Raw genomic sequence first — 13,496 nt, forward strand, 5'->3', positions numbered from 1 at the left:
ACAGAGGCACATACCCAACCAGCGGCCGGGTTCTCACTCCCGTTGTGCACCTCGTCCTGCTGGTTCCACCTGGCGCGGGACAGACGTGCTGCCTCCACGCGGGAGGACAGAGCTGGGGAAACAGGTGGGGAGGACAGAGCTCAGCCCTCAGGTCCCCTCCCTACCTGCATGCCAGGCGGGCACCCAGGCCCCGGCTCCTGCCACCTGCCCCAAGGCCACCGGGCCTCCTGGACGGGTAAGTCCCCCACCCTGCTCCGCGCGGACTGACTCCCTGACCACAGGGTCCTGGGACCTCCATCACCTCCCCCGGCCGCCCAGAAAGCAGGAAACTGACACTCGTGTGTGGGCGTTTGACATAGTTTCTAAGGGATTATCTGGCTGGCGGTTACTGTCCCTGGCAACCTGCCCGGACGCCAGAGCCAGCGACTTAAAAGGGTCATTGTTGGCCCAGGTGGTGCCAGGGAGGCAGAGGAGGCCCAGGCTGGTCTCTGATCCCCCAAAGTGAGGAAGGGAGGCCCGGGCAGGGAGGGGGCCGGCAAGGCAGCCCGGCTCCCAGTCGGTGTGTGGGCCTCTTGGAGCTTCTGAAGAGACTCCCAAGTTTCCAGACAGTGGCGCCCCCTCCCCCCCTCCCGACCCCCCACCGCCGGGACCTGCCGGAGCCTGGGAAGGGGTCCCACGGTGGCCTTACCACGGCGATGGGGGCCCCGGGACCCTGTCTGGATTCCTTCCCTGGGCAAAACTTGCCAGCGGAGAGATGTAGGAAGGGGGCAGGGGCGGCGGCCAGAGCCTCCCGTGGGCAAGGAGCCAGTTGGTCCCCAGGGCCAAGGAAGCCCGGAACCTACAGAGGACAGGGTCCGGCGGCGACAGTTTTTTCTGGGTCGTTTGCTCCCCAAAGGGCAGCACAAAGAGGGCTTCCTGGCCAGCCAAGTGTCCGATTGTACCTCAAGTCTCTTTGTCTGGGACAGAGAGGGCCCCCTGGGGCCAGGGAGGCACAGGCCTATGAGTCTCGGGGCATACGGCTGGTCTGGAATTTGGGGACACTCGTGCCGAGCAGAGCGATGTCAAGTCTGGGGTCTGCGGGGTTGGAAGGAGATATATCTGGGCTGTCAGATCCCACCCGCCTGGGGTCTGGGGAGAAAGCCTGTGGACTCAGATAGACCCAGCCTCCAGCCCCTTCGCCTATCTGAACCTCAGTCTTCCACTCCATAAAATGGGTGCAGGTCGAGTCAGCACGACCCAGGGCTGCTGAGCGCAGCAAATGATAACGTGGGTAATAGATTCTCAGTCATCGGGGGTTGGGGTAAACCGTCCCACCCCAAGTCAGAACTCAGAATTCCAGGCGAGTCGCAATGTCCCATCCACCTTCGCGGTAGACAGGAGTTGAAGTCGGGCTCAGAGAGGGGTAGCCACTTGCCCGGGGCTGCACAGGAAAGTAGGGCAGAAAGGAGAAGAGGGACGACTGGGGGCTGCCCCTGCCCGCACCCCCCCCCCCCAACCAACCCTCCAAGCTAAGCATCTTGTAAACGTCCTGCCTCCTGGGCTCAGTGCTTCCGTGTGGCCCTGGGTTGTGGGGAAAGTCCGCGGAGGCAAATTCGGGTTTCTGTTTGGCCTTCAGCCAGAGGAGCAGTATGTGCTCAGGGAGGAGCCTGACACCCTTTGGAACGGGCTGAGGTTCGTGGGAGATGGCCCTGGGAGGAGGGGCTGCCCAGGGAGTGAACCTGCATTTATCAAGCACCTACTGTATGCTGGGTGCCCTTCCGGGCCTTGGGGAGTCAGCAGGGGACCAGACCAACAATAATCCCTTGTCTTGTGGGCTTGTGTTTTGGTAGCAGAAGACAGACAAGAAACCAGAGATATAATAAGGAAGTAAATCGTATCCGGGGTTAAAGAGTGGTCAGTCTCACAGAGGGAAAGAACGCAAAAGACCCACAGGGGCAGGAATAAAACGGGCAGAGGGGTATTTTACAACCTTGCGTAGAAAGATTAGAGGCAGGCTTCTTGAGAAGGTGACGTTTGAGCCGTCTTGAAGGAAGTGAGTTTGGGGAACGAGCATTCCAGACAGAGGGCACAGCCCGTGCAAAGGTCCTGGGGCAGGACCAGGCCTGGAGTTGGAGGGACAACCAGGAGGCCCTTGTAGCTAGAGCAGAGTGGGAGAGGGGGAGAGAGAGAGAGGAGGGGAGGGGAGGGGAGGGATGGGAACAGGGCAGGCTGTGCGGGGTGCTGGGGATTAGGGGCGGATTTAGGCTTTTACCCCAGGGAGGTGGGAGCCCTGGAGGGCTGTAGGCAGAGGAGGGCAGGACCTGACTCGGGGCTCGAAGGCGCCCCCCGGCGGCCGCTGCGGGGAGGACAGACTGTGGGCTCGAGGGCAGAACCAGGGGGGACCAGGGAGGCCACACCTGGAGGCCCTGCTAGAATGTGGCTTTCAACCGAACAAGCAAACCATTTCATTCTGGAATCATGTACAAGTGACATGGCAGCAAAGTCGTAGCCATAAGGAATGTCCCAGGGCTTGGCAACACGGGGGTCCTGGGGCACCTTCCTGAGAGCACCGTGGTGGAGGAGGGAAGGAAGGTGAGGAGGGGCACGTGGACTCTTCCAGAAGCTTGCAGTGGATGGAATGGAGCTGGAGGGGCCTCACGGAAGGGATCCCCACCCCCACCCCCAGATGGGAGGAAGCCGGAGTTCTGGAAGGAAGCCGGGGAAGAGCAGAGCCCAGCTGGGGGTAGCACCCAGACCCCTGACACCTTTCTCACAGCGTCCGTGGTCAGCCCGGCCTCTGCACCTGTACCCCAGGCCAGCTGTCCTCGGCCACCGCTCGTTAAAGGCCCCCCCCACGACCCCCACGTGGCCAACCCTCATGTGCCCAGTGGCTGCGCCAGCCACACCCGGAATGTTCCTTCCAGAATACCCAGCAACTGCTCTTTCTACTTTCAGAATCTCAGGTGACTCCCCGGGAGCGATTTGTTCACCTAGTAGGCACTGACTGCATACCGGGCGCTGTTCTAGGTGCTTGGGAGGCTACAGGGGTAGAGCTCACAGAGGCCGGCAGGGAGCAGGCGCCTCCCAGAGAGAGCCCCACGGAGAGGAGTGCAGCCAATAAGCGGGAACTGTGGCTCGAGAACATTCCGTAGCTCCTCAGGGCTTGCGGACTTCATGGATGTCCGATCCGTGCCGGGCTTTGGCGTGTGCGCGAACACCGTCCGCGCTTCCTTTTGCCTTTGAATCACTTTACGGCCCCGTAAATTATGGGAAACTGGCAACATTGCGAATGACTCTGATCCCCAGAAATGCAAGTGAGTTTTGCCCAGTGGAGACTTTACTGCCCTACGGACCCGTGGCTGTCGATGAGCTTACCATCCATTTCTGAATTCATTTCGGCATTCTTTTTCCTTTCTCTTTTTTTAAGGTTATTTACGTTGTGCGTGTGTGTGAGAGAGAGAGAAACGAGTGGGAGAAGGGCCGAGAGAGAGGGAGAGGGAATCCCAAGCAGGCTCTGTTCTCAGCACGGAGCCGGATAAGCCCGAGTCTTCACTGAGGCCCCCAAGGCCCTGCAGGACGTGCCCCGGCCCCTCCCTGCCTTCCCCTCCTCCCTCTCTCCCCCTCTCACTCCGCTCCAGCCACACGGGCCTCCCGGCTCCTCCAACATGCCCAGGTCCTGCCGCAGGGCCTTTGCACAGGCTGTGCCCTCACCTAGATCTCCCCATGGCTCCTCCCTCATCTCCTTTAGGTCTAATTGTTCCTCTGCTCCGACGCCTCTCACCTCTGGCCTCTCACCTCCATCACGCCTCCTAAACGTAGTCCTTATTTTGAGTGCCCTTCCTCCGGGAAGCCCTCCCTGAGCCCCCAGCCCCTGTCGTGTCTCCCTGCTGACGCTCTCAGAAGTCTAGGTTGTACTTTTTATTCACGTTGGGTGACGACTCGGTCGTCGTCTTGCTCTCCCGGGTCTGTCCCGTCAGTCCTGCGTGTACACAGAGGGGGCTCCGTAAATGCAGATGAACCAACCAGAGCCAGCCGGGCCGCAGAGCTGCTCCGGGGCCTCCTTGGGTTGGAGCGACACCTGTTCGACCACAGATACGGCCTCAGCCTCCTACAGCCCAGCAAAGCAGCCTCCACCAGGGAGGGCCCAAGCCCCCTGTGTGACACCCCCCCCCCGACACCCCCCACCCCCCAGGCTCCCACCTCTCCTGCGGCCACACTCTGAGGGGCCTCAGCCCAGCCCAGGCCGCCTCTCTGCCTCAGTTTCCCTCTAGGCCCTCAGAAAGGCGGAGCAGGGTCGTCCCAGAAGGACTTCGGCGACCCCACCGTCCACAGCGCCCTCCCTTCCCTTCCCTCCCTCCTTCACGCTGTGCCCACACTGCCCCCTCCTGGTTGAATCTGGCATTGAAATTTCAGACGGGAAGTCCGTTCTTGCGGGCTCCCGCTCGCGTGCTTGGCCCCGAACAGTTTCGCGGCGCCTTAACGACCGGATGAACAAAACAATGAACGTGTGAATGAAATGGATTGATGACAAGCAGGTTTTTACTTCCTCAAAGGCATCTGGCGGTCAGGAGCGGCTGGACTAGTGGGCTTAAGGCCGCTCCTCTGGCCTGTGAAACTGCGCCGACTGGCCACGCCCTTTTTCCCAGCCCTGCATTTGCCCGGCCGGTTGGTGGAGCGTTTGACACTTGATCTCGGGGTCGTGGGTTCAGGCCCCACCTTGGGCGTGGCGCGTACTTAAAAAAAAAAAAAAACCCTGCCTTTGTGCAAAAGGGCATCGGATGGGCACTAGGGAGCCATTGAGGGCACCCTGGTGCGCGTGTCAGCGGGGAGCTCGGTTAGGTTTCTCCTGTGATTCATTAACACAAACACACAGCGATTAAAAAAAAAAAGGGTTTGATCTTGTTCTACCTACAATCGTTTGGGGCGCTGCCTCCCGGTGGCCAAACGTCGCTCCGGGAAAATGTGCTTTGTCCTCCAGCCCTGAGGTTTCCAGCAGGTGCTCAGAGAGGCTTTCTGCAAAAGCTTACTGCCTTAGGGACCTTTGGAGATGCTCGAGGGCCCACCTCTGGCCTGGGCTCTCCAGATTAGTGTTTTGGGGGAGAACAAGAAGTCAGCTTTGGGGGCCTCAGAGATTTTTGATTGTATCTTCTGCCTTGTTCATTTGGCAAACTCTTACTCACCCTTCAAAACCCCAGCGGCAATGCTCCCTCTTCCAGAAAGCATCTCCTGATCCCCCAGTTTCCTCTTTGCCTTTCTGTGCCCTTCCCATAGCCTGGGATTCCTCTCTGCCAGAGCTGACTGGATGAGGCTGGGGAGGGTGTCTGTGCCCGGATTTGCCCTTTCGACCTTGGCGTGAGTGGGGCACAGGAACAGAGGGGACTCAGTATATATTTATAATAATATAACATTTATATTATAAATATAATACGTAAATAAGGTATTTATTTGGGGGGCACCTGGGTGGCTCAGTCAGTTAAGCGTCCGACTTCGGCCTAGGTCATGATCTAGTGGGTTGTGAGTTCGAGCCCCGCGTCGGGCTCTGTGCCGACAGCTCGGAGCCTGGAGCCTCCTTTGGATTCTGTGTCTCCCTCTCTCTCTGCCCCTCCCCCACTCATGCTCTGTCTCTGTCTCTCTCAAAAATAAATAACATTAAACAACTTTTTAAAAAGATGTTTATTTTTTTAGTTTAAAAAATATTTATTTGTTTTTGAGAGAGAGAGAGAGAGAGAGCACAAGCAGGGGAGGGGCGGGGGGGGGGGGAGAGAGAATCCCAAGCAGGCTTTGCACGGCCCGTGTAGAGTCCAAAACAGGTCTTGAACTCACAAACCGGGAGATCGCGACCCGAGCCAAGGAGGGACGCTCAACCGACTGGGCCACCCAGGGGCTCCTATAAATAAAATGTTTAAATATATATTCAAAGCAGCAAGGAACGTGTGGGTGTCTGCCCTGGTCCTGTCACCCCAAGATCTCACCTTCCGAGGCTGAGACCCACCCCGCACCCGGCCTTTGCTCCCCAGAGCCCGCCCTCCTCCGCGGGGAGCCCCGCCCCGGGTGGGGTGTGAAGACAGAGCTCTCTCTGCTGGCTTTGGGGCCAGGCCCTGGGGCGGCAGCCGTGGACCTTCAGAAAGCCCAAGTCTCTGACCCCTCTGGGCCTCAGTTTCCCCTCTATGAAATGGGGGGGGACTTCCTGGAGATGGGGTGCCCTGAGGAAGGCTAGCCCTGCGCCCTGGAGGTCTCTGGCACTCAACCTGCTTTTGGTGCGACCGATGTCCCAGCGGAACCTCGAAATGTGCCGGGGGCGCCCATTGCCCCGTCCCAGGCGCCGGTTCCGAGCGCGGCCGGACTTCCTGCCGGGTCTTCATTGCAGCCCCGCCCGGCCGGCGTCCTGCCCCGACGGCGGGCTCGTGCCCGGCTGGGTGGAAAACCCGGTCTGGCATTCCCACCCCGGAGCCCGGAGCCCGGAGCCTGTGTTGCGGGGGCGGAGGCGTCCCCGGCGCGGTCCCGAAGGCGTGGCGGGGCGGGGGCGGGGCCGGCAGGGGACGGGGCGGGGGACGAGGGGCAGGTGCGACCCAGAGCGGCTGGAGGAGGCGAGGGCCGGGCGCTCTCGCCGCCGCCGCAGCCGTCCTTAGCCTCCTCCCTCACCCCGAGGTGGGGACCGATTGACCGTTTCCAGGCCCCCCCCCTCCCCCGCCCCGGGACAGGGGCGCTGGAGAGCCCAGGGGTGGACCATGGCGGTGAGATTCCAGGCGAGTAGGGCGCAGAGGACGGGAGGGGGAGGGGATCTAGCTGGGGTCCGCGACCTGGATCTAGTCTGCGACCTGGGGCCTGGACCCCAGACCACCCCAGGTTACAGGTGGGGAAACTGAGGCCCAGAGGAAGGTGGTGGCTAGCCCGAGGCTGCTCAGAGAGGGGCGTTCGCCCTCTGGTCTCCGAAAGCTGTCTCGGGGGGGAGGGGGTCTTTCGGTGCTTCAAGGTCTGCCTCTCTGGGGTCAAATCCTGACTTTTCTGTGTAACTTCGGGCCGGTGAATCAAGGCCTCTCCATACCTCGCCCCTCAAATGGGCCATCTTCCTCGGGAAGAGGAAACCGTGTTTTTAGCGCCTGGCACGTCTTGGGTGCCCTATAAAGATGTTTACGCGGGGTGTTCGGGCCGAGTTAGTCTTGAGCAACAGTGGGACGGCAGCAATGACTTCATTTGTGGGCTGGGGTGGCTCCGGTGAATGCGGCGAGGCCGGAACCAGCATTCATTGGGCGCCTACTGTATACCGAGCCGTTAACTTGCATTACCGGGCAGAGACAGGGGTCTTGAGCCCCTTTTACACACGAGCAAACCTGCTGGGGGGAGGGGATCCCCTTGTCTCTATTTGGGGGGAAACCTCACCCTCCGGGGACCGAGCTCGGGCTGACCCCTTTCATAACCGCCGCACGGGGCGGCAGATCGCGCCTGGAGGGGTAAAGTGAGGCCTTAGGGGGAACGTGGCTCGCCCCAGACCACACTTCCGGGCAATTCTGGTTCCCGCCAACTTCCGTCCTGGCTGCGGGGGGAGGGGGGGGGGCTTCCAGAGTCCCCTCCCCACTTCCCATATTTGTGGCCCTCCTACCCCCTCTCCCCGCGCCCTGGTTCCCGGAGGCGGAGATGGGGAGGGGGCGGGGAGCCAAGTGCCCCGGGTTGTGTGACAGGGTACCACCTGACCCGCCCGTTTGGGTGACTCCTCCTCTCCTCCTCCCTGGGGGAGGGGGTGGGGATAAAGGCCCAGGCCCCGCCCCCTCAGAGCTCACCTGGGTGGGTGAAGGGCTGACCGAGGGGTCTAGGAATTCTGGACACACCCGGTTGAGTTCCTGGCTGAATAGGCCTTTTATCTCACCATTCACCCCCATTCCTCGAACTCCGTCTCCCTTCTGGTTCTGTGGGGACTATACTGGGGTCCCAGGGTCCCCAACCTTGCCCAGCCGCAGGCCCCAGACTAGAGGGGTGTATGGGAGGCAATGGACTGGGACACCCCCGATTCCAATGATTAGGGATGTAAGGCGTGTGAATGGGGCCGCTGAGGACTCGCTTCCTGGAGGAAGAGACAGCGTCCCCTCCCGGGGGCTCTGAAGGATGAGCAGGGGTTCACCAGGGCCCAGGAGATGCCAAGGGCCATCACCAGGGTGCCCGAGAGACGGCTCCAGCCCGCCTTCACGGCCCAAGAGGAAAGATCAGGAACTTGCAAGCTGATGGTTAAACTGGCTAATTTTTTTAAGAAATGTTTATTTTTGAGAGAGAGGGAGAGCGAGTGGGGGAGGGGCAAAGAGGGAGGGGAACCGGGCTCCCCAAGTGGGCTTTGCGCTGGCAGCACAGAGCCCGACGCGGGGCTCGAACTCACAGACTGTGAGATCATGACCTGAGCGGAGGTCAGACGCTTCACCGAGCCGCCCAGGTGCCCCTAAACAGGATAATTTAAGATGGTTTGGGGTGCCGTGATCCAAGCCTAAGAAAGAAAACGGGGAAGCATGACAGGGAGCCCAGGAAGTCTGGCTCGCCCAGGAAGGCTGCCTGAGGAGGCAGGGGACCCAAGTGGCGAGGGCTAGCGGCCTGCGGGTTCTTGAGGGGTGTCTCTCGGCCCAGGGGACTGCCAGGGCAAAGACGTGCAGGTGAACGGAGCTGAGGGCCACTGGGGGACGGGTGAGGCTTGGCCCCGTGGGTTTTAGACAAGGTCTGGAACATCCAAGGAGGTGAACCTGCACGGGGCGGGAGGGGGGCGGGTGGCAGGGCAAGCCTGGGCCACCTGCACCTGTCCCCCAGGGGCCCTGGTTCCCTGGGGCTGTGTCTTAAAATAAGGCTGGGAAATCAAAGTTCCGGAGGGCATTTAATGATACAAAGTGTAACCTCAAAGCAAGTACAAAGATTCTGCTTTGAAACCTAAGTCCGGAAGAAAAAAACAAGCGACAGGGCGGAGGGGTGCCGTGGTTAGGGGCAAGGGGGCCAGACCGGCCCCCTGTTCACCGGGTGACCTCAGGCAAGTTACTGCGCCTCTCTGGGCCTTCCTTTGCTCTCCCTTAAGGTGGGAATAACGGCGGTGACACATTGAGGTCGCTCAGGGTTAAACGATGCGCGTCTCATCGGCAGCCAGCGGAGCGCGGTGTCTCTTACTAACGCGCAAAGGAGGAAAGTCGAGGCTCTTTCTGCTCTTCCCGCCTGGCTCCTCGCCCCGCGCCGCCGCCGCCGCCTCGGCCCTGAAGGCCAGGGCGCCGGGGGCGGGGGTAGCCCATTTGGCAGGCGGGGAAACTGAGGCAGCCGGCAGAGGGCTTTGAGTCGGGGTGGTGAGCGCTGCCCTCAGCTCCCGGGTAACCACGGGGCGGGGAGTGCCCGGGAGGCCCCGCCCTCGGCGGTGTTTGTCTCTCGCCCCCTCCCCCCACCCCCTGGGAGCCAGGAATGCCGCTCTCCCGGGATCCGTTAAGAAAAGGCACCGGAGCAGCCAGCGAGGGGTTCTTAGGGGGAGGAATCACTACCTGCTGTGCCCCCGGGGGGGGGGGGGGGGGGGCGGGTCTACCAGGCCGAGGTGGGGGGGGGCCTGGGAGGGGGAGGGGGCGGGGGGGGGAGGGTGGGCTTCACCTCCCGCCTTCTCTGGCCCGGTGTCCTGGAGGGTGGCCTTGTACTCCCAGAAGCCAAGTCCCCATCTGTATCACGGGCGTGCAAATAACCGAATCCACGTTCCCAGCCACAGCCTCTATCGGGGCTGTTGTCCCGGCAAGTGACTTCGCCTCTCTGTGCCTCAGTTGCCTCATCTGTGACATGGGGATGATGGGATCTCCCTTCAGTGAGTGGATTAAATGAGATAGTACCTGTAAAGTACCCCCCGCACAAGGAAAGCACCCCCTTCCTTCCTTCCTTCCTTCCCTCCTCCCTTCCTTCCTTCCTTCCTTCCTTCCTTCCTTCCTTCCTTCCTTCCTCTTTCCCTCCTTTCTTCCTTCAGTAAATTGCTCCTGAATCCCTGCTATGAACCGGGACTCCACTGTGGACGAGACAAACAAAACTCTCTGCCCTCCAGATCGGATGTTCTAGAGAGGGGAGACGGACAGACCAAAACAGCCAAGAGAACGTCAAGGGGTCACAAGTTCTCCGAATTAGGAACACGTATTGGGGAAGGGTGGATAGGGCGGTCTGCCGTGGAGCCGGAAGAGCTTACTGTTCCGAACCGGGTGGTTGGAAAGCCTCACCTCACCGGCAAGGTAGCACAGGAGCTGAGAGGAGAAGGAGGTGAGGGAAGGAGTCAGGTGGAGGTCTGGGGGAAAAGAGTTTCAGGCAGAAGGAACAGCATGTGCCAAGGCCCCAGGGGTCGGAGGAACAGTGAGGAGGCCCCAGGTGGCTGGAGCAGAGTGGGCTCCCTCTGCCTTGCAGGCCTGGCTTGATTCCCCCCCAAACATGGATTCCCCCCTCCCCCCCCACTCGATCCCCCCTCCCCCAGGCATGGATCCCCCCCCCCAGGCACTTGTATTTTCTCTCCACTCACCGGTTTGCTTCACTGCCTCTCACCAGTTTGCTGAGGGTCTCAGCTTTGGCATCTGGACATTTGGGCCTGGATCATTCCCTGTGTGTGTGGGGGGGGGGGCTGAGCAGCATTGTGATGACCGCCAGTGTCTCCAGATGTTGCCACATGTACTCTGGGGGGCAGCGTGGTCCCTAACTGAGAACCCCTGACCTAAATCACCTTGCAGACAGAAAAGCTGAGGTCTCCAGAGAGGTAGCAACCTGCCCACAGGCCTGGGACCCGGGGAGTGTCACAGCCGGGCTCCCCACCCAGGGCGGGGGACCCCTGCATGCTCCAGTGGGCCTGCGGTGGCCTCAAGCCCACCTCCCGTTCCTCTGCTGTCAGGTGTTGGACATGGAGGAGATGACCATCTGGGAACAGCACACGGCCACGCTCTGCAAGGTGAGGCCTCCCTCTCCCCGCGTGGGTGCCTACAGGGGTGCCACCTTGATCCCGGGCTGCTCCACGGGAGGAAGCAAAAACTCATCCTAAGTCTCCTCCCCTCTCAGGATCCCCGGAGAGGCTTTGGCATTGCCATCTCTGGTGGCCGAGACCGGCCCAGTGGATCCGTGGTCGTGTCGGATGTGGTGCCGGGGGGGCCAGCTGAGGGCCAACTGCAGTGAGTATCAAGGCAGCAGGGGTGCGGGCAGGGGTGGGGCCTGCCGAGAGCAGGGAGCTGTGTGGGACAAAGCCAGGAGCGGGGAAAGTGCCTGGTGCCTTTCAGCTCTGTCAACACAGGGCTCGGAGCTGCCAGCAGCACAGGGTTGGCGTTGGGAGAGTCACCCTCCCCAAGCCACTTCCTGGTCCTTCGCTGTAGGTCTCCGGGGTCATAATGGCCTTCCTGGGATGAAAGGTCCTGGAAGCCTTTTGTGGCCGCAGGGAAGGAGACGCTGTGTTCTGAGCCCTTGGGAGCGGCAGGCTCCTGGGCGTTCTGTTGGGAAAACGGTTCTGGGACCTGAGTGGCTGACGGGTGATATGGTTCAGTCCAGAATCGAGACACAGCTTCAGAGAGAGAGAGAGACGTTATGAAACACAGGGAAGGGGCGCCTGGGTGGCTCAGTCAATTAAGCGTCCGACTTCGGCTCAGGTCATGATCTCGTGGTTTGTGAGTTCAAGCCCCGTGTCTGGCTCTGGGCTGACAGCTCAGAGCCTGGAGCCTGTTTCAGATTCTGTGTCTCTCCATCTCTCGGCCCCTCCCCTGCTCATGCTCTGTGTCTCTCAATAATAAATAAACGTTTAAAAAAAAAAACACAGGGAAAGAGGGGAAGAAAAGCAGAAACAGGGGGCATGACAGAAGGATTGAGGGGCACGGAGACACTTATAATCACAGCTTGCGTTCTGTGGTTGCATTCATTTTTTTTTTTATAACGTTTATTTGTTTTTGAGACGAAGAGAGAGCGCAAGCAGGAGATGGCCAGAAAGAGGGAGACAGAGGATCCAAAGCAGGCTCCGTGCAGTAAGTTTGAGCCCAATGCGGGCCTCAAAGTCACGGACCCGTGAGATCATGACCTGAGCCGAGATCAAGAGCCAGACGCTTAACTGGCTAAGCCACCCAGGGGCCCCGGTTGCATTGTTATTATAGTTGGATTTGTTGTTGGCCCCATTTCACAGGTGAGGAAACTGAGGGATAAATGCCAGAAAGATAAATGTCTTTGTGAGCCTGGGGACACCAGCGAATTAGAACCAGGCCTTGTAGGCTCGGAGGTGCCTGCCCCAAAGTCGGGCCCTGGGGGACATGGCAGGGGCTGCAGGGAAGGCCTGAGGAGAGGGCTCCTGTGTGAGGACTCGTCCCTGAGACCCAGCCTCCCTCTTCTCTCAGGACAGGGGACCACATCGTCATGGTGAATGGGGTCTCCATGGAGAGCGTCACCTCCACCTTCGCCATTCAGATACTCAAAACCTGCACCAAGTTGGCCAACATTGTGAGTGGGGGCCGGGTGGGCGGGGCAGCCCCCCCACCCCCCGTGGGCACCTCTGCCCTCCCCCCGCCCCCACTTTGAGCCCCACCTGCAGCCCGCGGGTGTCATGAGTGGAAGCTTCTACAAGCAGGTGGAATCCGGTCCCCATTTCACAGCTTGGACGTTGAGGCCCAGAGAGGGGCTCCCCCAAGTCGGGGGTCGGGGCGGAGCCTCGAGCCGGCCCCTCCCCTTTCTCCCCTCACAGACCGTGAAGCGTCCCCGGAAAATCCAGCTGCCTGCCAAGGCCAGCCCCTCTGGGGGACATCGGGTCTCGGATGGGGAGGCTGACCACGGCCAGGGCTACGACGGGGACACATCCAGCGGGTCTGGCCGCTCCTGGGGCGAGCGCTCCCGCCGGCAGAGGACGGGCCGCCGGAGCCGGGCCGGCAGCCACGGGCGCAGGAGCCCAGGCGGCAGGTCTGAGGCCAACGGGCTGGCCCTGGTGTCGGGCTTTAAGCGGCTGCCGCGGCAGGACGTGCAGATGAGGCCCGTGAAGTCCGTGTTGGTGCGGAGGAGGGACAGCGAAGGTGAGGTCGGCCGTGTCGTCGGCAGCGGGGCTCCCCGTTCCCGCCAAGGGGCGCCGTGGCCGCGCTGACCCCCTGTCCCGTGTGTCCAGAGGCGTCCCCGTCCTGGCCGCTGGGACCTGGGACGTGTGGCCTCATGTGGCAGAGGGGGGCAGGCCCAGGCCCCTGAGGTGGGGGTGACCCTGGGTGTCCCGGGGGGCCCGGCGGCCTCGCGAGGTCCTCACAGAAGGGGGCAGAGAGATGGGCAGACCCCGACCCGAGCTGCTGGCCGTGAGGATGAGGAGGGGCCGCGGGCCCAGGATGCGGGGCTTCTGGAAGCCGGGAAAGGGGCGAGCCAGGCCCTGGGGGAACCGGCCCTGCCCACGCCTGGGTGTTGGGACTTCTGAGCCCAGAACCATGAGATTGCAAACTGGTATTGTTTTCCGGCCCGGGGAAACTCACACACTGTGGCATCCGTAGAAGCGTCACGATACTAGAATTCCCTCCGTAAGGCCAACGTGTGGCCTCTGACCCCATCTCAGTTCA

General features: G+C 61.2%; 1 protein-coding gene across 4 annotated transcripts in view; it reads left to right on the plus strand.

Moving 5' to 3' along the window:
- TJP3 (tight junction protein 3) overlaps window positions 1–13,496 on the plus strand; it is a 28,257-nt gene continuing 14,761 nt past the window's right edge. Inside the window, exons 1-5 of one of the 4 annotated variants that reach the window (XM_023243807.2) lie at window positions 1–235; window positions 10,835–10,891; window positions 10,999–11,108; window positions 12,309–12,411; window positions 12,653–12,974. In XM_023243807.2, coding sequence (XP_023099575.2) covers window positions 10,844–10,891; window positions 10,999–11,108; window positions 12,309–12,411; window positions 12,653–12,974 — 583 coding nt within the window. In that variant the 5' untranslated portion in view covers window positions 1–235; window positions 10,835–10,843. Of the gene's footprint in view, window positions 236–6,529; window positions 6,726–9,581; window positions 10,219–10,834; window positions 10,892–10,998; window positions 11,109–12,308; window positions 12,412–12,652; window positions 12,975–13,496 lie in introns of those variants that run through there. The other 3 variants (XM_023243796.2, XM_023243803.2, XM_023243810.2) reach the window with 3 other exon arrangements.

The sequence above is a fragment of the Felis catus genome, chromosome A2, assembly GCF_018350175.1.
Source record: "Felis catus isolate Fca126 chromosome A2, F.catus_Fca126_mat1.0, whole genome shotgun sequence".
Classification (NCBI taxonomy): Eukaryota; Metazoa; Chordata; class Mammalia; order Carnivora; family Felidae; genus Felis; species Felis catus.